We start from the raw sequence: 22,884 nt of genomic DNA on the forward strand, positions 1-22,884 counted from the left end.
CTGCCGGGCTGTTGAACACTCTCTCTCTCTCTCTCTCTCTCTCTCTCTCTCTCTCTCTCTCTCTCTCTCCTCTCTCTCTCTCTCTCTCTCTCTCTCTCTCTCTCTCTCCTCTGTCTCTCTCTCTCTCTCTCTCTCTCTCTCTCTCTCTCTCTCTCTCTCTCTCTCTCTGCGTGTGCACACGCACATGCCATGACACACATGCAGCTTTTGGGAGTTAACTTTCTCCTTCCACCATGTGGGTCCCAGGGATAGGACTAGGAAGTCAGGCTTGGCAAGAACTTTCCCGCTGAGCCATCTCACTGGCTCAAAATCATCTTTCTCAATAGCCCTGGCTATCCTGGAACTTACCATGTAGACCAGGCTAGCCCCAAACTCAGGGATCCATCTACCTCTGCCTCCCAAGTACTGGGATCAAAGGCACATTCCACCGTGCCTGGCCATAACTGTTCTTTTTTAAAAAACAGTACCAAGTCCAAAGGTAGCTTTAAGACCCCCCCTCACCCTCACTTGTGTGTCTTCTTCAGTCCTAACAACCTGCCAGGGAGCCAGGCAGAAACTGTCCTCCCGGTTGTCAGAGAAGCGAGCTTGGAGATTTGGTGACGCTCCTCCCCCTCTGCCAGACCAGCTTCCTAAGACATGACTGAGGGGCTCTGTGAACGGGGAGCGGATTCTGTGCTGTCTGGGGTATCCCTTCCAGTGATAAGTGTAACTCGTTCCCATGGACTGGGCAGAGGAGGAAGGGGTGATGCTTTCAGGGCGGTGCCGAGTCCCAGGCCATGTGGGTCATGACAATCTCCAGTCCCTTGTCCAAGTGTAGGGGATCTATGACTCCAAGCTGGTCTCAGGTTCCAGGCCACACCTGGAAGGTAGAGGACATGAATCTTGGCATCATGCTGGCTTCTCGGCCCATCATAGGACTTAGACATTTGGAGACATGTGGTCTTTGTGTCTATGGATGTTTCTGTGTACAAGAGGATGGAGATGAAGAGCAGGGGCAAAGACAGATTGAGGAAACAAGAGAGGGGAGGGGGAGGGGAGAGACTTAAGGGGATGGGTGGGGGAAGATGAGAAATGCCAGCAGAAGTCACTTCCTGAAGCCAAGCAGGAATCCCTGGCATCCTCCAGAGTGAAGCCTCTCTGTTGTGGGGAAGCAATGCTTGCAGGGGTTGGGATTGTGGGAGAGCCAGCATCTGCACTTGAGCTCTCCCAGAAGGCAAGGAAATGACCTCCACCCTCTAATTTCCAGGTAAATGCTGAACTGCAGATTCCTCCAACACAAGGCTTCCGGATGCCCACAAAATAGAGGTGTATCTGCAATGTCTGGAGTCAGAGTCTACACTGGTCACCCGAGAGCCTGGGCCCACCCTGGGTCTTCCAGATCTGAATCTGCCTGCCAAAATAAGGCAGCGGCAGTCCCCACAGTTCTAATAAAGTTTTTGAAAGCTTAGGTTGAATGCCTTTAAGGAGGCCAGTCTAGATGGACGAGGACCCTTCCCTGAGTGGCATGAGGGAGTTTTGTCCCTAGGCTCACAGTGCGTTTAGACTAGCACCGGGTTCCCCTCCTGCCCTTGGGAAATGCTGGTTTCTGTGGGTGGAGGCAGGCTGGTGAAGTTGTGTGCCTTCAGATTATCCCCAACCTGAAGGATGGTCTCCATACTCTGGGGCCTCTGGGTCCACCAAGGTGTGCCCTCTGGGCTGCGAAGCTAGGCTCCTCCGTCAGCAACGGGACTGGCAGCCTTGGGCCTGAGGCCCACCTTAAATGCTGCTCTACAAGAGGTTACCCACAAGAGGTTTTGTTTTCAAGACAGGGTTTCTCTGTGTAACAGCTCTGGCTGTGGTGAAACTAGCTCTGGCTGGCCTTGAACTCATAGAGATCCACTTGCCTCTGCCTCCTGAGTGTTGGGATTAAACTCCTGCGCCACCCCTGCCTGGCCTACCCACAAGTTTTGCCTCCCTTCCCCTCTTCCCCATTCTCCTCATGCGCCACTTTGGACTCAGGGCTTGATTTATTTTATTAAGAGAAAAATCAGACTCAAGAAAAGCAACCGGCAGACTCGCAGAGGCAGAAGAGCAGCGCTCATAGTGTAGACTCCTGGCTGTGGCTGCCAACAGGCTTGACAGGGCTGCCTTCAGGACAGCTAGGACACTGGGTTCCCTCTTAGAGCTTGCGTACTGGCCGGCACACACTGGCCTAGGCAGAGGAAGCCCAGGGAAGTGATGCTAAACCGAAGCTGCTGCACAGAGTTGAGGGAAGGAGGAGGAACCAAGAGGAGAGCATGCGCAGAAGCAGCCGGCTCCTGTGGCCTTGTTCCGGCTACTCTGTTGTGTGGCTTCTGGTGGCCTTTCTGGTGCTTCCCACTGGTTCCTGCCTATCCAAGCTTTCAGCACTGCCCCATGTTCCTTGGTTGATTTCACTGGCGCCTTAACCGAAGATCTGTAATGTTCAAGGGAGAGTTGGGTCCCTGCCACTCTGGGAGCTGGACCAAGGAGCGCGTTATCATAGAATGTGGGGCATGGGGGTATCTGCCTTTGGATGCCACCGATTACAACTGTGCTCCAGACCCCAGGCAGGACTGGGGCAAGACCAGGCAAGCAGCAGTTTGGGTGTGGGGTGAGGATGGTAGCCCAGCAAGCAGGTGTCTTGCTCAAGGCTGGCAGCAGAGGCAGGGCTCCTCAGAGAGTTGGGAAAGAGTCCAGGTGAGGGAAGGCAAAGCAGCAGCCCCTGGAGGATGCTGGGGCGGGGCAGGGCGGGGCAGGGCGGGGCAGGGCGGGGCAGGGCGGGGCAGGGCGGGGCAGGGCGGGGCAGGGCGGGGCAGGGCGGGGGATACTTCAGGCCCCTAGGAGCTTCTTGACCATGTAGCCTGGGAGGCTGTAGAGGAAAAGGCCAAGCATGAGCAGCCCCAGCAACGCCAGCACGATCTTGATGATCAACCACTTGTACCGGGTGCAGATGAGGTACTTTATAGACTTGAGCGGGTTCAGGAACCAGACGAAGGCTGTGTCAGGCCGGCTAGGGTGGGGAGAAGATGGGAAGAGCCTGTCAGACAGCAAGCATGAGCCACCCACACAGGGCTCCTAGCTTCTCTGTTCTTCTACAGGCAATGAGTGCTGGAACCAGGGTAGAGCCCGTATCTAGTATCAGACTACCGGCTCCCAAGCTGTATCCTCTCCGTGAGGCCTCTTCTGCCCCAGCTCTGCCCTGAGCCCAGGTGGCAGTTTTTGTCAGGGACAGCCACCTAGCCTCATGCCAATTGCTTGCACTGATGAACTGAAGCAGAGGCCTCGGCATTGCAGGCCATGCGTGGTGTTCTTGAGATCTTGTACTTAGCATTTCATGCCGGCTCCTGTCTCCCCATAGTCTCAGGAAATTAGAATTGCTCAACTTCCTTCCTGTCCTTCCTCCCTTTCTTCCCTTCCTCCCTCCTCCCTTCCTCTTTTGGAACAAGACCTCAATTATCCTAGGCTGGCTTTGCACTCACTATATACCCACAGATGATCTTTGACTTATATGCCTGCCTCTGCCCACCGAGGGCTAGGATTACAGGCCTACATTGCTACCCATTTATAAAGTGCTTGGTGTTGAAACCAAGGCTTTTTGCTTGCTGGGCAGGCATTTCACCAACTGGGCTACATCCCTAGCCCCTAAACTCTCCCTTTCTTATATGCCCACAGATAATGCCCATATCAAGCATCCACACAGCTTGAGTGCCATGCCTAACTCTCACCAGCTTGCCCACCGTCAGGGTACGAACATGCCCTGCCTCCTGCAGAGTTTCCTTGTTAAGGTCCTTGTCAGCCTTTACTCTCTGCAACTTGTACCACAAGATCAGCAGGCTCCATAAAATGTCACAACATAAAGTGTTGGGTACATATGTGTGCCAGTGGGCATCCCTGTGTACACAGATGGAGGCCAGAGGAGGACATAGGGATCCTTCCATATCACTGTCCTTAAGCAAAGGTCTCTCTCTCTCTCTCTCAGAACTTGGGCTAGTCTGGCAGCCAACAAACTCCAGAAATCTTCCCATGTTTGCCCCCCAACAGTGTTGCTACGTTTGTAGGCCCAGGTACAGTCATGCCCTAGCTTTTTATGTGGGTGCTGGGGATTTGAACTCAGAGTCTGAGAAAAGTGCTTTTGTAGTTGGTGGACACTGGACTGGCTGTTTGCCACCTAGGCTGGTGACCCAATGCTACCTAGAGTGAGGTGATCTTGACCAAGCTATTTCACCCACCTCTTGGGCCCAATAATATAAAAATATGAAGTAGCCATTTCTGGTTCTGAGAATATAATTAGACTTTGAAGGTTTGAGAGTTGCGATGCATGTTTGTGTGGGATGCACGTATGTGCTTGTGTTCGTCTGTGTATGCTTAGATGCACATGTGTGCTTCTGTATGTGTGTGCACTGTGTGTACACGTATGAACGTGTACGTGTGTCTATGTGTGTTTTGAGTGTGTCCCACATGTTGACCAGCCTTTATCCAGAGATGGAAGGAAGAAGTACCAGGCACAGGAGGCTGCAGGGCTCAGGCCCCCAGGATCTTCTTGGCTAGGTAGCCAGGCAGAGAGTAGAGAAAGAGGGCGAGCAGCAGCAGGAGGAGGAGGAGCAGCAGGAGCTTGAGGAGCAGCCAGCGGTAGGTGTGCCACAGGAAGTAGCGGGCAGACTTGAGAGGGTTCAAGAACCAGATGAAGCTCGTGTCGGGCCGACTGGAGCATTGGGAGAGCAGATGAGCATAGAGGAGGGACATGGGGGTGGGAACGGGCTTGGCAAGAAGACTCTGCTGACTAGGAAGCCAAAAAGTACCAAGTAGTAGCGTTTCTGGCACCTGTCGGGCCACTAAGTCTGGCCACCATTGGAGTGCTTGCCCTTGTCAAAAACTAGGAAGAACCCATATCACGACTGGACTTGGGAACTGGGGGGCAGATTGGGGAAGGCTTCCTGGGGGAAGGAACAGCTTTTTTTTGAGCTAGCTCTTCCTTTGGTTCAGAGGGAGGAGGCGGGCTTTAGGGCTAAAGGAAGGGGCTCCCCCATGATGTGACTGTGGCCCAGGAGGGGATAAAGTAGTTCTTGGGGAGTTAGGGCAAGAAGACTAGAAAGGTCTGGGACATGATGTAATGTGTCTGGGAGTCTAGGCAGACAGGACACTCACTTGGGTTTTTCTAGGGGGTCAGGTTCGTTGCGGGCCAGGCCCACTGGATTCTTCTCCGCCTCCTCCGCTGTCAGTAAGTGTAACTCCGCCTCCACTTTGCCCTGAAGGGAAGAACAGAAGAGTTCCCCTGTCTAGGCCATGGTGGTAGACCCATGTAGGTCCACTCCCAAGCAGAAAATGGTACCCACCGTGAGCTCAAACTCATCATTCTCATTGCGGGCCAGGAGGGGCCACCAGCCTTTGACGCGCTTCTGTTTAAAGATGGAAACCAGGGGCACGTCCACCTCCCCTGTGGCCATCTCCATGGTACACTGCTTGGCTGTCTTAGCACCCCTTGGGAACCGGTTCAGGTCCAGCTCGATGGCCCCTGCGGTGACATCAGAGTCAGTTTCGGGTGGGTGTGACAGAGGCGGGGACTTCCCTGCCTCCTTCCTTTCCACCTCTACTCCATTTTGCTTGGGTCTTTTCTTAGCTTAGAGTGTCTCTAGGTATTTGCAACCTTCATCCTGGCTGTTGGGCACCTTCTGACCATGTTGTAGCAAAACCTAGGCTGCAGGTGCAGGTAAGAGTTTGGTGTAACCCAAGACCCACAGAAATCTGCCTCCTCAGTGATCCTGGCTGACTTCCATCAACATTTATCCTGCCTCCCTCATATGCCCAGAGCTCCTTGTTGCTCCAGTGGTAACTGGGCAGATTTTTGGAGAAGCTAGATCCCCGTGTGGTATCTCTGGCTCTGAAGACTAGGTGGACCCCCTTCTATGGACTCAGCCTGCCCACCCCTGCCCCTCAGTTCTGGGCCCTAGGCCTTGCTCTGCTCTGTACCTAGGAAGTCGTCAGCAGAGAAGTGGTCAGCATCCCATATCTGCAGGGTGAGCCGTGCGGGGATCTTGTACTCCGTCTCATCCCAGGAGAACATAGACTCTTTCTTAGACATGACGATCTTCTCTTCGGCCGCCAGGTAGTCAAAGGGGAACAGGTAACGCCAGTTGAAGTTGCCCTCACCAGTGAGGGAGTGGTAGTGGACGTCTGTGTCCTGTTTGTCCTCCTGCTGGCCCTTCAGCCACCTGCTGGGAGTCACCTGCTCCAGCTCTGTGGTCACATCCTTGGGACCTCGCCCCACCCCAGGACTCCCTTATCCGTTCTCCCGGGAAAGTGGGCATGCCCAACTTCAGCCTCTCCCAGGGCAGCGACTGTCACCCACCCCCGCACAAAAATGTCACTGGACTTCTCTCCCGTGAAGAAATCGTCATCTTCTAGGACCACCTCATCTGTGTTCCACACGATGACCCGTAGCTCGTACCTAGACAGGAGCAGGAAGGCCCATCAATATCCTGGGGGAGGGCTTGTCCCAGGTCCTGGGGCCGGATCAGGGCAGGGGTCTATTGATGTGTCGGCAAGAGAAGCCCTGGATACTTGAGCAGGCTAGAAGAGTGGGGGAGGAGACTCGAAGGAGGTTTTTATGGCTAGGGCCCTGGTGGGCTGGCTTTCAGCCAAGCACAGGTCAAGACAGTTAGGGGAGGAGCAGCCAGCCCAGAGCAGACACCCAATGCACACTCTTGGGACATGAAGCTAGGAAAAAGGAGTAGGGAGAGGTGTGTGGGCTCCTGGAGGCAGCTGCAGGGAAGTGGGCTGAACAGGAAGTAGATGAGGAGGGATAAGGGGGTAGTGCCCATCCCAGGCAACTCACTTCTTAGGTTTCCTAGGGGAGATGTCTAGAGGTGTCCCAGGGGCTGGCATGTCCATGGGGAACATATCCACCCACAGCTCCAGGCGACCCTGAGGAAGAGAGGGGGATGGCAGATGTCTGAGCCACCTATTCCCTCTGTTCAAGGGGGTCCACTCTCCTGGCCTGTCCCAAGCTGCATGCCACCAGTTTCTAGTCTTATGACAGCTTCTGGGGGCGCCAGCTTCGTGACGTGATTCTCAGAACACACACTTGCCATCCAGTTGGCCTCGGTGGGGACACGGGGGACAGCACGAGCTCTGTTTCTACCCTATGACCCCGGGTGGAGGATATCTAACTCCAGATCCCAGCCATGTGTACACCACCTGCTCAATGCCGGGCTTGTCAGGGTTGAGCAGCGGCCTGGTCTCCACGTGTTCTGGTACAAGGCGGCAACCCACTCGGGGAATGTCCTCCCAGTGTCTCAGAGCAGACAGAGCCACGTGCTCATCTGTGGGCTTCTTCTGACCTGTGGGTGACAGTGGGTCAGGTGCATCCCCACAGCCAGGGTCCCTGTGCTAGGGTCAGGAGCTTAGGAGCACAAAGTCCCGAGTTTTGACCTGTCTACCTCACCTTCGTTTTACTGCTAGCAACCAGACACAGAGGAAGGCCAAGGTCTCAGTTGCAACACAAGGCTCAGGAGAGACCTATAAATTTTGTTGACCAGGCTTGGGGAAAGGAATGGGGTTGTGTAGGGGACTTTGAGCCAGGGAGACCTAGGCCTACACCATTACTCTGCCTCCGGAGGAGAGATACATGAGCTTGGGTAAGTCACCAAACTGGAACTTACTGAGTCTCATTTTGCTCATTTGTAGGATGGGGTATTTTCCTGGCTCACGGGGATGAACGAGAGAGAGTGATATGGGGGGGGGGGGCAGTGTGTGGGTAAGTGTGGTACAGGAGAGGGTGTCAGGGCAGTGGCTGGGCAGAACGGAGGGAGCTCTGGAGTACAGAGCAGAGGGTCACTAGGACCCAGTTTAAGGACATGTGCACTAGGTATGGAAGGCCCCCATAGAGAAGTGTGGCTCCTTGGTGGCCAGTGGACTGGGGCCAGTCAGCTGCTTTCAGTGCCCTTTACCATTCTCGTCTTCTATTTCTGAAGGCCCCGTGAAGACACGATTGGCGACCTTCACTCTCCCATGGGGACCAAAGTGGGGGCCGTCCACTTTGCCTTCTTTACATAGACGAGTCAAGATCTGGCTGGGCTTCATGGGGTCCCTCCAGATATTGTAGCCATGTCTGTGGGAGGAGACACACAGGCGTGAAGCGGCTCTTCACAGTCAGCCAGTGCCTACCTCAGCAATAGGCCTGTGTCTCCAGGTTCACCCAAGACACTAGCACTACTGGTAGCTGACCCTTCTGCCTAGTCTTTGGCTCTAACACCCAGTGCTGCCTAACACTGCCCCCATCACCCCTCAAGGGCTCTTGTGAGGCATCGGATAACCAGACAGGGAAGGAACTTGACCAAGTTGCTTGGCCTCAAGTGGCAGAGGCCTTCCCAGATCCTCAGAAGACATTATCCACTGTCCTGTCCTCTTCCGCTTTCCTGATTCTGTCTCCTTTGCCTTGGAATCCCCTCCCTACCCTGTCTTGGAGTAGACAGGCCCAGCCCCTGAAGCTGCATGCAATGTATGTAGGGTGAAGGCATAACCTAGCACAGAAATCCTAGCATGCTTTTTGCTCCCGAGTCTTGTCCTAGTGCTGAGATGCAGCAGACATCCAGCCCCTTCCCTGTTCCCTGCCCCGTCCTTAGCCCCTCGCAGGGACCCGTCCCACTCCATCCTCGCACATGGAGTAGGTCTGCGCAATGCCACAGGTGGCGCGGTGCTTGCTGTAGAAGCGGTTTTCCAAGTCGATCTTGGTTTCTCCAATGAGGTCATCAGTGCCCACCAGATCCCAGTCGTACACGGCCACTGTCAGCATGGACTCCATTGGGAAGGAGGCCTCGATGTCAAAGGACCTGCCATGTGGGGGATAGGAAGGGGGTTTCAGGTTGAGATTGGCAATGGGTAGGGATTTGACCGAGAGTTGAGGTGGGCAGAGAGGGTACCACAAGGCCTTACTTCCCAAATATGGGGTTGAGTTGCTTGGAGATGTAGTTCTCCTTGTCGCGGATGTCAGTCTTGCCTAGCTTGATGGCGATGTAGGGGTCAGCTTTGCCATTGATGTCAGCTGGGTGCAGGTCCGTGGCCTGGTCAGGGAAAGTGTTGCCTAAGTAGAATCCTGGGTACCCTTGCTCTGTTCCTGAGGGTCCCATGATGTTAAAAAGTGGGGACAGGGGCATTGGGTTAGAGTCAGCATCTCAGGGTGTGGCTCTAGGGACGTTGCTGCTTCTTGTCCCTGGTACTGGACTTCCTGTCTAGAAAGATGCGGACTAGACCAGTGGACCCTTCTGATGTCTCGAAGCTACCTCAGTCCTTACAACAGGAGGCGGGGGGGGGGGGGGGGCTTTCAGAGAAGGAACGGGAAGGGAGTCTTACCCGGACCACATAGACTCGAACCAGCACGTTAATGGGGTCATTGCTTGGGATGCCTTGAAACATTCCATAGGTGGGGTCGTAGCCAGCTTCTCGAGCTACATCCTCTGGGAGTGGCACTTTGTACACGCACAGGGAACCCTGGAGCAAGGCATTGGGCGGGGATGGAAGGCTGCCGGTTGCCAGCTAGCCAATAGTACAAGCCCACACCGTGGCGAGGCCTTAGCCCTCAGCTGCCGGGTCATGGATGGTACAAGGATTGTAGAGGGCAGTGGGAGAGATGCAGGAAAATGAGGTTGTGAGGGGATCAGCATTCAGGCCACGCTCCTTGTCTGACCTTGAACCGACCCACGATGCGTTCCTCTTCCGTGGAGCCATCTTCATCGTCCCCTGTCTTGCCCCGCAGTAGGTTGAAGGTGTGCAGCCAGTCCTCAAAGTTGTCAAACTCTGACTCCAGCTCCTTGGGGTACACCTGGACAGGCCAGGATGTCAGGCCCCATGCCAGCCTCCTGCCCCATCTGCTGCCGCCACCCCGCACCTGGGCAGGATCTGCTCCCAGACCTTAAGCTCGTCAATCTTGGCTTTTTTCTTCTCAGGAGCCTCCGATCCCTGGACAGAGCCAGGGCTCTGGTTTTTCTTCTTTTTCTCCTCTTTTGCAGCCCTGGACTTCTCTTTGCTCTTCATTGGCCCCTTCGGGCCTGACCCTAAGAAGAGAAGGAGGCCCTAGTCAGCTTAGGTGAGCATGGGGTAGAAAGGGAAAGAGCAGAAAGGCCTGAGATCGAGATCCGGAGTCACTACTTCTTTCCCATTTAATTCGGAGTCTCTCTCTCTCCCTCTCTCAATGTTGTTGTTGTTGTTGTTTTTGGAACTGGCTCTGTAGACCAGGCTGGCCTTGAACTCAGAGATCCACCTGCCTCTGCCTCCAGAGTGCTGGGATTAAAGGCGTGCGCCACCACTGCCTGACGTTAGAGTCTCCACGCGTTCCAGAGGTGCAAACTGCAGGCCACGCCTACATAGGTCAGTCCCTACACAGGATGTTGTCTGCTCTTGGTAGACTGAGTGGGGAAGGCATTGGATCTGGAGTCAGGGGGCTTGTTTGTGTGGAACTGTGCCCGCCCCCTTTGTTTTCTAGGTTTATATTGATGAGGCTGCTTCCTATTAGTACTTTCCAAGCTGCATCCAGTGAGATCCCGGGCATATGCGCCATTGGTGTGCTTAGGAGAAAAGAAGAAATCATTTCTATACTGTCTTCCTTTGAAAAACCGATAACCCCAGTGCTTGGGGAGACGGCTCAGAGGGTGAAACGGCTTTGCAAGTGTGAGGGCCTAAATTTGAACCCCAGGAATTCATGTAAAAGCTGAATGCATAGCAGAAGTGTCTATAAACCCAGAACTCCTATGGGGAAATGGGAGGTAGAGACTGGAGAATTCCTGGACACTCACAGGCCAACTAGTCTGGTGTACACAGAAGCAGTGAGAGTGCGCGTGTGCGTGCGCGCATGCGCACGCACGCATACACACACACACACACACACACACACACACACACACACACACCCTGTGTAATCAATACTAACATAAAGGCTCTGAGACATCTTGCACCAAAGGAAACCTGCTTAAACCAGCGTTTCCTAAACAGATCTCACCACTGTATCCTTTCTCATCCAGAATAGCCCTGATGCTGTTCCATGGAAAAGGTTATTGAAAATGCTGGGCGGGACAAGCTAGGGATGTCCCTTCCAGCTCAGATAGTCTATGGTTCTGCGTGTCTGTCTGGTGCTGTGGTTGTTGAACTGGTCAGAGTGGAAACTACTGTAGAAGAGGTTCTTAGCTTGATCCTTGGAGCCCAGGTCTGGGAGTAGGGCTGGAAGCATCAGACATTGTCGTGGATGCCAGGGGTCTGGATGCCAGGGGTTCGGGGCTCACCCTCAGTGGTATCCATTTCTTCCTTCTCTTCTAAGTCAGTTCCAGAGGACTCGTGTTGTCGAAGTTGCTGCCAAAACATGAAGGGGTTTCCCTGACTCTCCAGGTCACAGCCGGTGGCATTGTCACCTTCGTTTCATGTGTGCGTTGCTCAGGGCATTGGTGGCACCCTATCTCTGACTCCCACAGCACCTTGTACGCTATCTGCCTCAGCATGCAGATGCAAGAGATCTTTGTGGGACTGATGAGAGGGGACTCAGCCATGAAGGTCAACTGGCTACCAGCCCAAGGAGGGCAGACTCTGAAGGGAGATTTCAAGGAGCTGGTTCTGCGGGTTAGGATAGGAGCTGGAGAAGTGGATGTGATTTAGAGCTGGGGCACCTGCCACCCTTTCCTCCTTCCTCCCAGCTCACATCCGGCTCTCACCTCCTTCATTGTGTCGATGGAGGCAAAATACTTGGACCACCAATCCAGCATGCTCTCATCAGGCTCCTCTTCCTCTGCTTCGTCTGACGCGCCTTTCTTTTTCTTCTTCTTCTTTTCCTTCTCCTCCTCAGCCTGGGGATTGGCAGGGCGACCGTCCATAGGCTCTCCTTCTTTCTTTCTCGGGACCCTGAATGATCTCTTCCCACTCTGGCTATCTGATCCCAGAGAGCCCGCCCCTTGTCATAGTACCAGGGGGCCACCAATGCCATGGAGGCAAGGCCTTGGTGCAGAGGATACCATAACCCTGTAAGAACCACAGCCTGCCACTGGCAGCCACAGGACGGGCACTCAGGGAAGGATGGCTAGGTCCAAGAAGTTGGCCTTCTGACCTGGCACTGCTGTAAGTAAATGGCTCTCTTGCCCGAGGGTCCTTGCATAGCTCAATCACTTACCACATCCACCTTGACCACAGCATCGGAAGTCTGTAGAGGGAAGGAACCAAGGAGACAGGACAGGATTGGCCACTGAGAACCCAAGGGAGAGGCAGTGGGCCAGCGCAGAAAGTGAGAAGCCAGGAGCCACGAGGGCGCACACAGGGACCAATGCTTACTTTTCTTTCTTGACCACAAGGCAAGCTTCAAACTCACAAGAGCAGGCTGCCTGTTAAGGTGACTAAGGGCCTACTCAAGGCTACTTCTGCTGTTCTCTCTGGCTTACTAGATCCCTGGCAGCCAGTACCTTAGAGTCAGCTGGGAGCTTTTATGAATAACGAGGAGTGTATGAGGAAGGGGTGGGAGCTGGGCAGCAGAATGTTCAAAACTGGGCACCTGGGCAGTGAGCTTTCCAGGCAGCGTTACCCGGAGCTGCAGGACCCATTGTCCTTTCTAGAGACCACTGGAAGCCCCAATTCTATACACTGGCCAGGTCAAGGGAAAAGCACTTTAGACCAGGCCGCAGGAGCTAGGAAATACCCCCAGGCTGTGTGAATCGAGCGAGGTAGAGATCAGGAGCCTGAAAATGTGACTGGGAGGGAGTCCCTCCGTGCTCTGAGCAGAGACGAGGCCTCAGGAGGCTGACTCCAGGCTAGCCCATCCTGCCCTCTCCTATAGACCTTCCTCTGCCAGGTAGACCCCCCTGAGGAACAGGACCTTCCCTGTGGAGCTCCTCCCCCCCCCCCCGCCCAGGCTCCTGGGGCGTCACCTGTACAGGCCACACCTCTCTCATAAGCATTTCATTGCCTAGGGGGCGTTTCTGAAGTATGAAACATTGCAGGTCATTGCCTCTAACCATAACTACTTCTCTTGTACATATGTACCATCTGCTCATGTGCAGACACACGTACACTCCTTAGTTCTCCCCCACTTCCAGACAGTTCCATGTGAACCAAGGTTTGTTCTTGATAACTTCACTTAAAGAGTTAAGTCAGAGTTGCACTATCAGGACAGGTCTGCCTGGCTCTCCAATGTGCCACCTGTGTTTGTGTGTCCCCGGCCAGCCGGGAGCTGGACACTGGCCTTACCGCATCCAACTTCACCATGGTCTCCAGCTTCTTGACGGGCACCTCTGGTTCCATGCTCACTACAACCTCCCCTGTGGGGCGAGAAGAGGGGCCCCCATTGCACAGCACGTGGTAGCCCCGGAGAAGCCTGACTGGACAGACAGACGACAGACAGGAGGAGCAGAGTCACAGTGAGAAGCAGTAAGGTAGGAAGAACAGCCTACGGCAGATTCTGGAGCTTTCTTAGGGCAGAGGGACAGGGCAGATGCAAGAACAAGCTAGGCACAAGGAAGGGAAGTGATCTAGAGAGAGGGATGGATCCTTGTGCATTCAGACAGCAGAACTGAGGCGAGGCCCAGAGGCTATGCCCAGCGGGGGACCTGGGTCTCCTCCATCACCTGGGAGAAGAAGCCGTCTGCTCTCAGCCTTTTGAGGGCCTGTCGGGACTAGCTGTGGGCCTCAGAGTGAAGGGCAGCCCTGTGCTGCCTTCTCTGACCCTAAGGCTGTCCATCCCCCCACCCCCACTCCAGCCCTGCTACACTGCCACACTGCCCCATAGAGATGCCCTAGAGGAAATCCTACTGGATACTTGAACTGCACTGTGAGACAGGCCCTTCTAGGAGCTGACTAGAGCCAAGCCTCCATACCTGTGGTGTTCCAATTGGGGGCTGAGCGGTCTGGGGGTCGGTAGATGAAGCGCCGCAGTGAGCTGACTGCATGGGAGCCCACCAGGGTGTATCGTCCAAAGGCCCGGCAGTCCACCACTCGGATGTTCAAGGGCGGGTGCAGCAGCTCATTCTCTGGGAGGTCCTGAGAGATGACAGTGACATGCTACAGCCTATGCCTCAGAGAAGGGGCAGAAGAGGTTGGCTAAGGCACACTGCACTGGTCACACCCAGCCCTGCTAGGCTCTGCTGGCTCCCACACTCACCACTTCAAACCACTTGACCAGGGTGTTGAAATTGGGGTTCTTCTTATAATTGTGGATCAGGGATGATTGTACCCCCTTTCCTGCACACTCGATGTCCACCCGTGGTCGGTCCACCTGGGCCAGGTTCACCCTTTTCAAGTCCCTCAGGCCCCAGAACAGCACCTGAGAGCAGGGGGAGGGTGGCTTTGTGAAGGGAGCCCGGGGTGGCTGGGAAGGGTCACCTGAGCAGTAACAGGGTGGGAGGTGGAAGCAAGATCACCACGGGCAGGGGCAGTGCACTAGACTAGGGTTCTATGCCAGAGCTGCTGGTTCCAGGGAGTGTGATCTTGGACAAGTCCCCTCCACTCTTGGGCCCTCACTATCCTTTTCTGGCTAGGGGACCAGGAGTTTGATGGCTTGTGTGGAATGTACACTCATGGCTTTTCATGGGGCAAAAGTCTCAGGGTGACTTGGGCAAAGGTCACACGCAGGGCAGGGAGGTGCACGGAGCCCTCACGCACCTCTGTTGTGGAAATTACTTCAACTATGTAAAGAGGTGTTACGTTTGTTTATTCTGAGGAATATGACTTTAACTGTTATATTTGTTTATGTTGCACTTATTTAATGATGTAAGAATATGTGTTTAATTGCATAAAGATGTGTTGCATCTGTTTCACCTTGACCGTCTAAGGCACCTGATTGGGCTAATAAAAAGCTGACTGCCAATAGCTAGGCAGGAGAGGAATAGGTGGAGCTGGTGGGCAGAAAGAATAAATAGGAGAAGGACTCGAGATTAGAGAAGAGTGAGAGGAGAGAAGGAGAAAGAAGAGGGAGAAGGAGAGAGACACACCCAGGGCCAGAAGTCAGGCAGCCACCAGCCAGACACAAGAAACAGTGAAAGTAAGATATGCAGAAGGAAAGCAAAAAAGCCCCAAGACAAAAGTTAAGTAAAGAGAAACAGGTTAAGTTAAAAGAGCTAGCCAGAAACGAGCCTAAGCTAGGCTGAGCATTCCTAACTAATAAGTCTCCAGGTCATGATCTGGGAGCTGGTTGGTGCACACCTCCACACGATACTTGCTGAGCACTGGCCGGATTCCCACGGGCACAGGCATGATGGGTCCTCTGTCCATGTCCACTGGGCCATTGATGGGCGGCAGGTCAGCCTTCCCTGATGGCCCAATCTGAGGAACAAGGTCATAAATCATAGTGGCAGGCCCTTTCCCCAGTAAGTTGGTGTCATGAGATCAGAAGCAAAGGGCAGGCCAGAGAGCCCAAAGGCCCTGAGATCTTACTCCCAGCCCCAGCTTTCAAGCCCGCCCCCATCCCCTTCGCCTGCCATTTACCTGTAGCAGCTCAAAGGCAGCCAGGAGGTCTCCGGCCGTGGCATTGCCTCGGTAGATCTGGTAGTACTCAAGCTGGGGCGGAAAGCGAGGCGGGCAGTATGCCTCATCTGCCATCTTCACCAGGGGCTTGGCGAAGGTCCGGCCCATGAAGTCAGCTTTACCCTAACACAACAACACTCTAGCATTCCCTCGGGCACCCCAACAGTTGAGTTGGCTTATAGGCAGTTAGCCCCTCTTGGAAAGGGTATTATCCTGCTCTCTTCCGCCCCCCACACCAGAACCTCCATGGAGAGCAGCAAGGCTGCTACAGATTGTGATGAACATAGGTAGGGAGCAGAGCCCTGGAGTGGGGGTGGAGCTGTGGCATAGGGCTTCCTGGTAATGTCTCTGGAAGACATTGGCTTCCGTGTGTTTGCCCAGGAAGTGGAAAACATCAGGGTTTTCTCCTGGTCCCCAAGAGGCTCATGGTACCGGAAAAGGGTCAGGTTGTGGGTGGCCAGGAGGCACCCGGCAAGCTTGGTCACCAGCCACTCTCCCCAGCACAGAGCTTAGCGCAGGGGGAGGGGAGGAACCCGCAGAGGCAGGGTCCACTAGAGGTCGCTGGTGCCGCTGCCCACCCTTACCATGGAGTCCTGGTCATAGATTTCAATGACAATGATGGGGGGATCGTCTCGTAACTCATGAGCTTCACCGTACAGCTCCAGGTTGTCAAACACCAGCATCTGGTCCCAAGTGGGACACAATGTCTCATTCAGAACCTGCACCATGGAGTGAGGGGCAGAGAGAATAAGTGGCGGACACCACTCCTAGTCATGGGCCACAGGGAACCTGTAGGGTGTTTGAGTCCCCTACTTTTCCAGAAATCTGAAAGTCAAGGCTCCTATGAAGTCTGTTCCCAGCACCTTGCCAAAGTTTTCTTGCCTTGTGGGCATAGCTCTAGTCCAAGCTGGTGACTTTTACCAGCCTAGCCAGTTGCCCAAAGGGCTTCCCTCTGAGATCTGGGGAACTAGCAGACCAATTGTGTGGCTTTCCGGTGCTCCCAAAGCCAGAGACCTCCTACCCCGCAGAGCCCCCTCTCCTCAGGGCCCCTCCCCCCGAGCCCCTCCCCTCAGGGCCACTCCCCTCAGGCCCCTCCCCCAGAGCCCCGCCCCCCAGGCCCTTACCTCCGTGCACTGGCTCTGGTTGATGAAGAAGACGCGGGCAAAAGGATCAGAGAGCCCACTGCTGTCGGCAGCAAAGAGGCTTCGGGCCTGATACATGTGGGCTCGGAGCTGGAAGACTTGCTTCTCTGTGGGGAAGAGTGGGCTGAGCCATGCCATACGGCCCCCGTGGCCCTCTGGGGGTACAAGCTGGGAGAGTGGCCCACTCAGGATGAGGAATCCTCACTCACTGGTGTAGACCAGGCTGATTGGCGGAAAGGAGTGCAGACCCAGGCCTTGGGCTGCTTTGACCTCCTCGAAGCCACAGGGCAGGCCACACAGGAAGTCCTTTCGCTGCTTACTGAGGCCCAGCCACAGGTAGAGCTCCAGCTTGGCCTGTACTGTCCAACCTGCTGAGCCAAAGCCCCTCTTCCCTGGCAGCTGGGGGGCAGGATCGAGGTCACCAAGAGCCTGACAGCTTCCAGGGCCCACAGGGTAAGGGATGCCCCGGGTGGTGTTGAAGCCTCAGGCAGAGTTGTGCCTACCCCTTCACTGTATAGATGTGGGGGTGGGAGACTAAGGGATGGACAGAAGGGGGGGGCACCAGCCCTCTGAATACCTGCTAGTTAAGGGCTCCACCCCCTTCCCTTAGGCTTGCCAGACTCAGTGGAGCCTCTACAAGAACCCGCCTTGCCCCACCTAAGTCCCATCCCCGGCAGCACCTTGAGGAAGAGGGTCTTGACTTTGGCGCAGTCCTTGCCCAGTTCCTCCTCCACAATGGAGAAGAGGAGGTCTTTGGAGGGCACCCGGGCATAGGCGATGCGCTTGTTGTTGCTCATCATCCAGATGAACACATCTGGAATGCTGTGCTGGGGCTGCGGCAGAGGAGCAAGGGCACAAGCCAGGGAGAATCAGCTTCAGTGTAGTGGGACCCTGAGCCGGCTGCACCACGCTCCTGGGGCTTGGAAGGGAAAGACCCTCATTCCTGGGTCTTCTTTTTCTCCCACTGGGCCTGCTCAGTCTTGTCAATCGTGGCCATCCGAGCCGGGCGGACTTTCACGCCAGCACCTTTCTATGCTGTCCCTGCCCTTTAGGCCACCCACCTCATCTGCCAGGAAGCGTAGCTTCTGTAGGAAGTTCTGGCATAGCCTCAGCTTGTCCCGTACAGTATGTCGCTTCACTTGGGCCCTCAGGCTCTTGGCCTGCTGTCCCATGCTTTCCTGTTGGGAAGAGTGTAGGAGGAACACTCAGCTTTCGGTGACAGCTTGAGCTATGACATCCAGAACAGGCCCCTGTCCATTGACTTCCCTGATCCCGGGGTCCAGCTGTAGCCTCACCAGCTCCCTCATACAGGATTTGAGGCGCTCCCGGTCCAGCTTGGTGCGGGACGAGTGACCCTGGTCCTTGTCGGAGAGGGAGAGGAAGCGACTGCAGAGGGATGGGTGGGACAGAGCCAGGGCTTAGCCTCCTCTGCGCTGACCCGGCTACAGTGTCCCCTGTCCCACCCTACCGTCCCCATCCATCTTCTCACTGGCAGCCACAGCTCAGTTCCTCCAGCACACCCCGGAGGCGGCGCTCTGGGTAGGACTTCTCCGTTTTGATCATCTCCTGCACGTCATTCAAACCTTCTTCCTGTGAACCAGGGTTTCAGGTGCACTCCGGGCCTCAGCCCTCCTCCTCCCAGATGTCTTTCCCATTTACCCCAGGACAGAGGAACCTAGTAATGTGGGCTTATATATGTCATCTATATTATGAAGGAGCCACCAAGTCCCCAGGTCCTGTTGTAGACTCTGGGGACTCTTAGTGATTCATGGGTCCTCAGCTCCTTCAGGAAGAAGGACCCAGGGCTGGGTAGAGGCCTTGTGCATACCTGAACCTTGCCTAGTGGTCTCTGAGAGACCAGACCTAGAGAGGCAGACCCTTAGACTACTCCAGAGCTCCGGGCCCTGTTGGGCGTCCCCCTTCTCTATTTCAAGAGAGCCTCTAGCCGGGCAGTGGTGGCGCACGCCTTTAATCCCAGCACTTGGGAGGCAGAGGCAGGAGGATATCTGTGAGTTCGAGGCCAGCCTGGTCTACAAAGGGAGTTCCAGGACAGGCTCCAAAGCTACAGAGAAACCCTGTCTCGAAAAACCAAAAAAAAAAAAAAAAAACAAAAACAAAAACAAAAACAAAAAACCAAGAGAGCCTCTAGATAGACAGCCTGTGTTTTACAGGTGAGGCCCCCATACACGCCCGGAATTCCAGATCCCACCACCTCTCGCCTGGCCCTGACCAGCTTATCAGCTATGTGGTCCATGATGTTTGCATTGTAGAGGCGTCGTCTCTGGTCAGGCCACCAACTCTTGATGTAGATGCAGGGCTTGCGCTCCAGGTAGGGCAGGTGAAAGTAGTTCCTGGAGTCGGATGCAGAGGAAGGTTGAAGGATGTTGAGGCGTAGGGTCCTGGGAGGTGAGGGCCAAGGTCACTGGAGCTGACGCAAGTGGCAGGACCCACCTGTCTGTGATCTGGGGCCGCATAGGTGGGGTGGAAGACACTGAGGCCAGGTCTCCGCCTTCATCCCCCTCGTCATCACTGGAGTTCTGAATCAAGTCTACTTCTTCTTCATCCCCAGGCTCCTTCCGGGGCCGAGGCCGCTGGGGCCGAGACATGCCATCGACTTCATTGCCACAGTTTCCTGGACAGAGAGTGGCTTTTAAAGTCCTTTCCTTACTCATTCCCCCCTCCGTCCAGTCCATGTTTCTCCTGGAGAGGTAAAGGGCTCTGACAGCACCATCCAGTGAAAGGACCCGTCGCTCATAAGGGAGAGAGTTGGCTCTTTGGTGGAGTGATGGCTGACCCCTCTTATGGTCAGGTACACTCTCAAGAACCAGAGATGCTTCATGAGCATTTGAGGACAGTCAGGAAAACCCATCAATCCGCCCACTGTGCTGGCTGGTTTTGTGTGTCAACTCGACGGCTAGAGCCATCAGAGAGGAAGGCGCCTCAGCTGACGAGATGCCTCCTTGAGATCTAGCCGTAAGGCTTTTTTTTTTCAATTAATAATCAAATGGGGGATGGCCCAGACCATGGTGGGTGGTGCCATCCCTGGGCTGGTGGTCCTGGGTTCTATAAGAAAGCAGGCTGAGCAAACCAGTAAGTAGCACCCTCCATGGCCTCTGCATCAGCTCCTGCCTCCAGGATCCTACCCTGTTTGAGTTCCTGTCCTGACTTCCTTCAATATAAACAGCAATATGGCAGTGTGAGCCAAATAAACCCTTTCCTCCCCACCTTGCTTTATGGCCATGGTGTTTTGTTGCAGCTATAGAAACCTTAAGGCACCCACTCTTTGTAGCCCAGGGTATGTGGCTCACAGTGACAACCCAGAAGCTGGAAACGCTTCCCATGATCCCAGCAGCTCTCACCTATGGTTACTTCAAAGGTAATCGGCTTGTCCCCGTTTTTCCGGTCAATCATTGAGGCTTCCAAGAAGGCTCCAAATAGGAAAAATTCTTCCATTCTTCCTGTGCAGCTCTGTGGGGGAGGCAGTTAACACTTACATTGAGTTTTAGTGGGGCAGCAGACCTGGGTCAGGCTCCTAATGTCATAGATAGGCATCTGGCTGACAGTTGGGGTGTATCCTACTCAGTTCTGGGTCTGGGAAGTCTGGACTCAAGTCCCCAGCCTGGTTGTTCTTGAGAGAATGGCTAGCTCTATAGCTACAAGAATAGCCATGGCTGAGAAGAGGAGCAGAGGCGGGGTGCCATCTTGGTTGCTGGTGTCTATAATGGAATCTTGGTGTAGCGCATAGTCAATAGTAGGTGAGGACTGAGGTCTTTCAAAAGGGCCAGATGAGGGCCCCTGAGTAGACAGCGCAGCTCTAGGGAAAAACTAGAACTCTGCTGGCGTGTTGAGGAGAGGATCCAGTGAGGGACCTGGACCCAGCGCAGCCTTGCCCTCACCTCCGAGACAGGTGTGGCCTGTTCCACCTGCACTTCCGTGGAGCTGGTGAGCTCTGGGTTGGAGGTGTCCAGGATCTCCACAGCCAGTCCCAGCATGAGGCGGGCACGGAAGGACACACCCTCCCCCAGGCCCTCGTTCAGGTCCTGGTGTTCGTCCAGCAGTGTGTAGTTGCGCGTGGAGCCGTACATGTTCACCCAGGCTGGGCCAAGCGTGGGCAGGAAGCCTGTGTCAGTGAGGGGAGGTAGAAAGATTGTGTCCTATCCAAGGCTCGCTCAGGAGTCAGGGATCCTTGTGGACTTGGCTATTGGGTGCTAGGGAGGTGCGGAGCAGTTTTCTCACTCATGCCTATATGGCCTGCCTTCTGGTATCTTATTCTCTGCAGGAGCCTTGGCAAGGTGTGTGGGATAGAAAGCCAGACTCCCGTTTTCCATTGCTGTAGGCACCACCTTCAGACAGGTGCCAACTCTTCCCACACTCCACAACATGGATCCTCCACTCTTGGTTTTATTTCTAGATAAAGGATGCCCATCTATCCTGCCTCTCCTGCTCAGGGGACCTTCCCTCCTCTCTGTGTTCTCTTGATTATTTATGGGTCCTCAGCTCCATCAGGAAGCAGCAGCTTGGGCTGTGACCACAGTGGGTTGATCAGGACCTTGGGGGTGAAACAGCCTCATTTTCTGTATCTGTCACCAGTCAATTCTCTCATGCTCAGGATTTGTTGGGGCTTGCCTTATGTGAATCTAATTCGTCTTTATGTCTTTTCCTTCCTTCCTTCCTCCCTCCCTCCCTCCCTCCCTTCCTTCCTTCCTTTCTTGCCAGAATCTGAATGTGGGCCCACACTTTAAATCCTAGCAGGCAGATCTCTTTCAAGTTCAAAGCCAGCCTGGTCTACATGATAAGACAAACAAACAAACAAACAAAGCAAAACTATTGTGTGTGTGTGTGTGTGTGTGTGTGGGCGCGCGCGCGCATGTGTGTATGTGTGTATGTGCACTGTGTGTACATGGAGGCCAGTTTTTGATGTCATTCTTCAAGCACTGTTCTTTTTTTCTTTTTTGAGACAGGGTTTCTTAGTGACCTGGAACTTGGCAAGTTGGCTAGACTGGCTGGGATTCAGGGAGCCCCAGAGATGTGTCTGTTTCTGCCTCCCCAGTGCTGGGATTACAAGCCCATGCCATCATGCCCTATTTTTTTTTTAAACAATAGTTTCTGAGGATTGAACTCATCCTCACAAACTATTTCCTCAGCTCTTATATTTAATTTTTGTTTTGTAAACACAGCATTAAAAATTGAGATATAATTCATTGATAAAATTTGGCATTTAAAGTATATATTTGGTGGCTAGAGTATGTTCAGTAGGTTGTACACCCATTGTCATGGTCTAGCACACCCTGAAGAAGCCCCACACCCTGAGCAGGTGTTCCCGGACACCCTCTCTTTGTTCCTGAAGCACCAGTCTATCATCTGAGTCTGAATTCATGGCTTCTGGGTATCTCCTGGATGCAGAACTGCACTGTGGGCTGTTGTTTCTTCTGTTCTATTGTTTCCCACTGTTCTGGTCATTTGGTATCACCTCTCTCTCTCTCTCTCTCTCTCTCTCTCTCTCTCTCTCTCTCTCTCTGATTCCCCCAGGGACATGAGGAGGGTTAGGAGTGGCATCTCGTCTCACTGTGTCCTTGTGCCCGGCATCGTTCCCGGATTCTGGGGTACGGTCAGTCCCCACAGGTGCTCACCAGTACTAGTGAGAACTCGGAGATTACATTTACAGAGTGTGTGCACTGTAACATATGATAGTTCTTGTTGTCACTTGGCCAATGGGAAAACAGGTGCAAAGGCAACACAGCTAACTGCTAATCCAGTCAGCTCCGAGCAGTTATTACATCCTCCCTTTCCTTGAGGGAGGGGTTACAGATAAGACCCTTCGATCTCTGTCTGGCCGAGGTCTGGAGGTGGTGTAAGGGAAAGGGGCCTCATCTGCTCCTTCCTTCATGTCCCTTCTTGCCCCGGATGCACCCATGCCAGGCTGCTAACCTTTGTCTCCATCATTGGAAATCTTGCGCAGGTCAATAAAATGGGTGCCAATGGCCACGTCATTGACCTTGTCGGAGTCTCGGATCTGCACCTTCATGCGTTTGCAGAGTGGGGGAAACAGGTCTGTAAAGACGACCTGCTCATTCCACAGCGGCTCGTAGCTGCTCTTCTGCACCGAAGTTTTGCCCTGGTGAGATGAAGTCACGGCTAGTGTGTTCTGTGTGCATTCCCAGTTGGAGGTTCCAGGTTTCTCCTGGTGTGCCCCTTCCTCCCATCCACCACCTGTTCTTTAAGCCCATCATCCCATCCTTTGGAATTTCCATCCCCAGTA

At 54.3% G+C, this 22,884-nt stretch overlaps 2 protein-coding genes across 5 annotated transcripts in view; one reads left to right on the plus strand and one right to left on the minus strand.

The window, feature by feature from the left end:
- Drc1 (dynein regulatory complex subunit 1) overlaps positions 1 to 1,926 on the plus strand; it is a 36,777-nt gene extending 34,851 nt beyond the window's left edge. Inside the window, exon 17 of one of the 2 annotated variants that reach the window (XM_075955034.1) lies at positions 1,247 to 1,926. In XM_075955034.1, the coding sequence (XP_075811149.1) occupies positions 1,247 to 1,303 (57 nt within the window). In that variant the 3' untranslated portion in view covers positions 1,304 to 1,926. The remainder of the gene's footprint in view (positions 1 to 1,246) is intronic. The other variant, XM_075955035.1, reaches the window with a different exon arrangement.
- A 947-nt stretch (positions 1,927 to 2,873) lies between these two features.
- The window catches only part of Otof (otoferlin), a 91,945-nt gene continuing 71,934 nt past the window's right edge, over positions 2,874 to 22,884 (minus strand). For 2 of the 3 annotated variants that reach the window (XM_075955384.1, XM_075955383.1), the window contains 34 exons: positions 22,554 to 22,740; positions 20,522 to 20,745; positions 19,985 to 20,093; positions 19,077 to 19,257; positions 18,856 to 18,976; positions 18,115 to 18,215; positions 17,921 to 18,011; positions 17,687 to 17,803; positions 17,306 to 17,458; positions 16,835 to 17,024; positions 16,608 to 16,732; positions 16,068 to 16,202; positions 15,445 to 15,606; positions 15,163 to 15,282; positions 14,123 to 14,284; positions 13,839 to 14,001; positions 13,213 to 13,343; positions 12,146 to 12,175; positions 11,694 to 11,825; positions 11,271 to 11,337; positions 9,907 to 10,049; positions 9,683 to 9,817; positions 9,349 to 9,486; positions 8,932 to 9,059; positions 8,658 to 8,828; positions 7,947 to 8,107; positions 7,195 to 7,337; positions 6,833 to 6,921; positions 6,347 to 6,445; positions 5,968 to 6,209; positions 5,334 to 5,512; positions 5,146 to 5,246; positions 4,500 to 4,702; positions 2,874 to 3,010 (listed from right to left, as the gene is read on the minus strand). In XM_075955384.1, coding sequence (XP_075811499.1) covers positions 4,522 to 4,702; positions 5,146 to 5,246; positions 5,334 to 5,512; positions 5,968 to 6,209; positions 6,347 to 6,445; positions 6,833 to 6,921; positions 7,195 to 7,337; positions 7,947 to 8,107; positions 8,658 to 8,828; positions 8,932 to 9,059; positions 9,349 to 9,486; positions 9,683 to 9,817; positions 9,907 to 10,049; positions 11,271 to 11,337; positions 11,694 to 11,825; positions 12,146 to 12,175; positions 13,213 to 13,343; positions 13,839 to 14,001; positions 14,123 to 14,284; positions 15,163 to 15,282; positions 15,445 to 15,606; positions 16,068 to 16,202; positions 16,608 to 16,732; positions 16,835 to 17,024; positions 17,306 to 17,458; positions 17,687 to 17,803; positions 17,921 to 18,011; positions 18,115 to 18,215; positions 18,856 to 18,976; positions 19,077 to 19,257; positions 19,985 to 20,093; positions 20,522 to 20,745; positions 22,554 to 22,740 — 4,611 coding nt within the window. In that variant the 3' untranslated portion in view covers positions 2,874 to 3,010; positions 4,500 to 4,521. The remainder of the gene's footprint in view (positions 3,011 to 4,499; positions 4,703 to 5,145; positions 5,247 to 5,333; positions 5,513 to 5,967; positions 6,210 to 6,346; positions 6,446 to 6,832; positions 6,922 to 7,194; positions 7,338 to 7,946; positions 8,108 to 8,657; positions 8,829 to 8,931; positions 9,060 to 9,348; positions 9,487 to 9,682; positions 9,818 to 9,906; positions 10,050 to 11,270; positions 11,338 to 11,693; positions 11,826 to 12,145; positions 12,176 to 13,212; positions 13,344 to 13,838; positions 14,002 to 14,122; positions 14,285 to 15,162; positions 15,283 to 15,444; positions 15,607 to 16,067; positions 16,203 to 16,607; positions 16,733 to 16,834; positions 17,025 to 17,305; positions 17,459 to 17,686; positions 17,804 to 17,920; positions 18,012 to 18,114; positions 18,216 to 18,855; positions 18,977 to 19,076; positions 19,258 to 19,984; positions 20,094 to 20,521; positions 20,746 to 22,553; positions 22,741 to 22,884) is intronic. The other variant, XM_075955385.1, reaches the window with a different exon arrangement.

The sequence above is a fragment of the Microtus pennsylvanicus genome, chromosome 21 (assembly GCF_037038515.1).
Source record: "Microtus pennsylvanicus isolate mMicPen1 chromosome 21, mMicPen1.hap1, whole genome shotgun sequence".
Taxonomy (NCBI): domain Eukaryota; kingdom Metazoa; phylum Chordata; class Mammalia; order Rodentia; family Cricetidae; genus Microtus; species Microtus pennsylvanicus.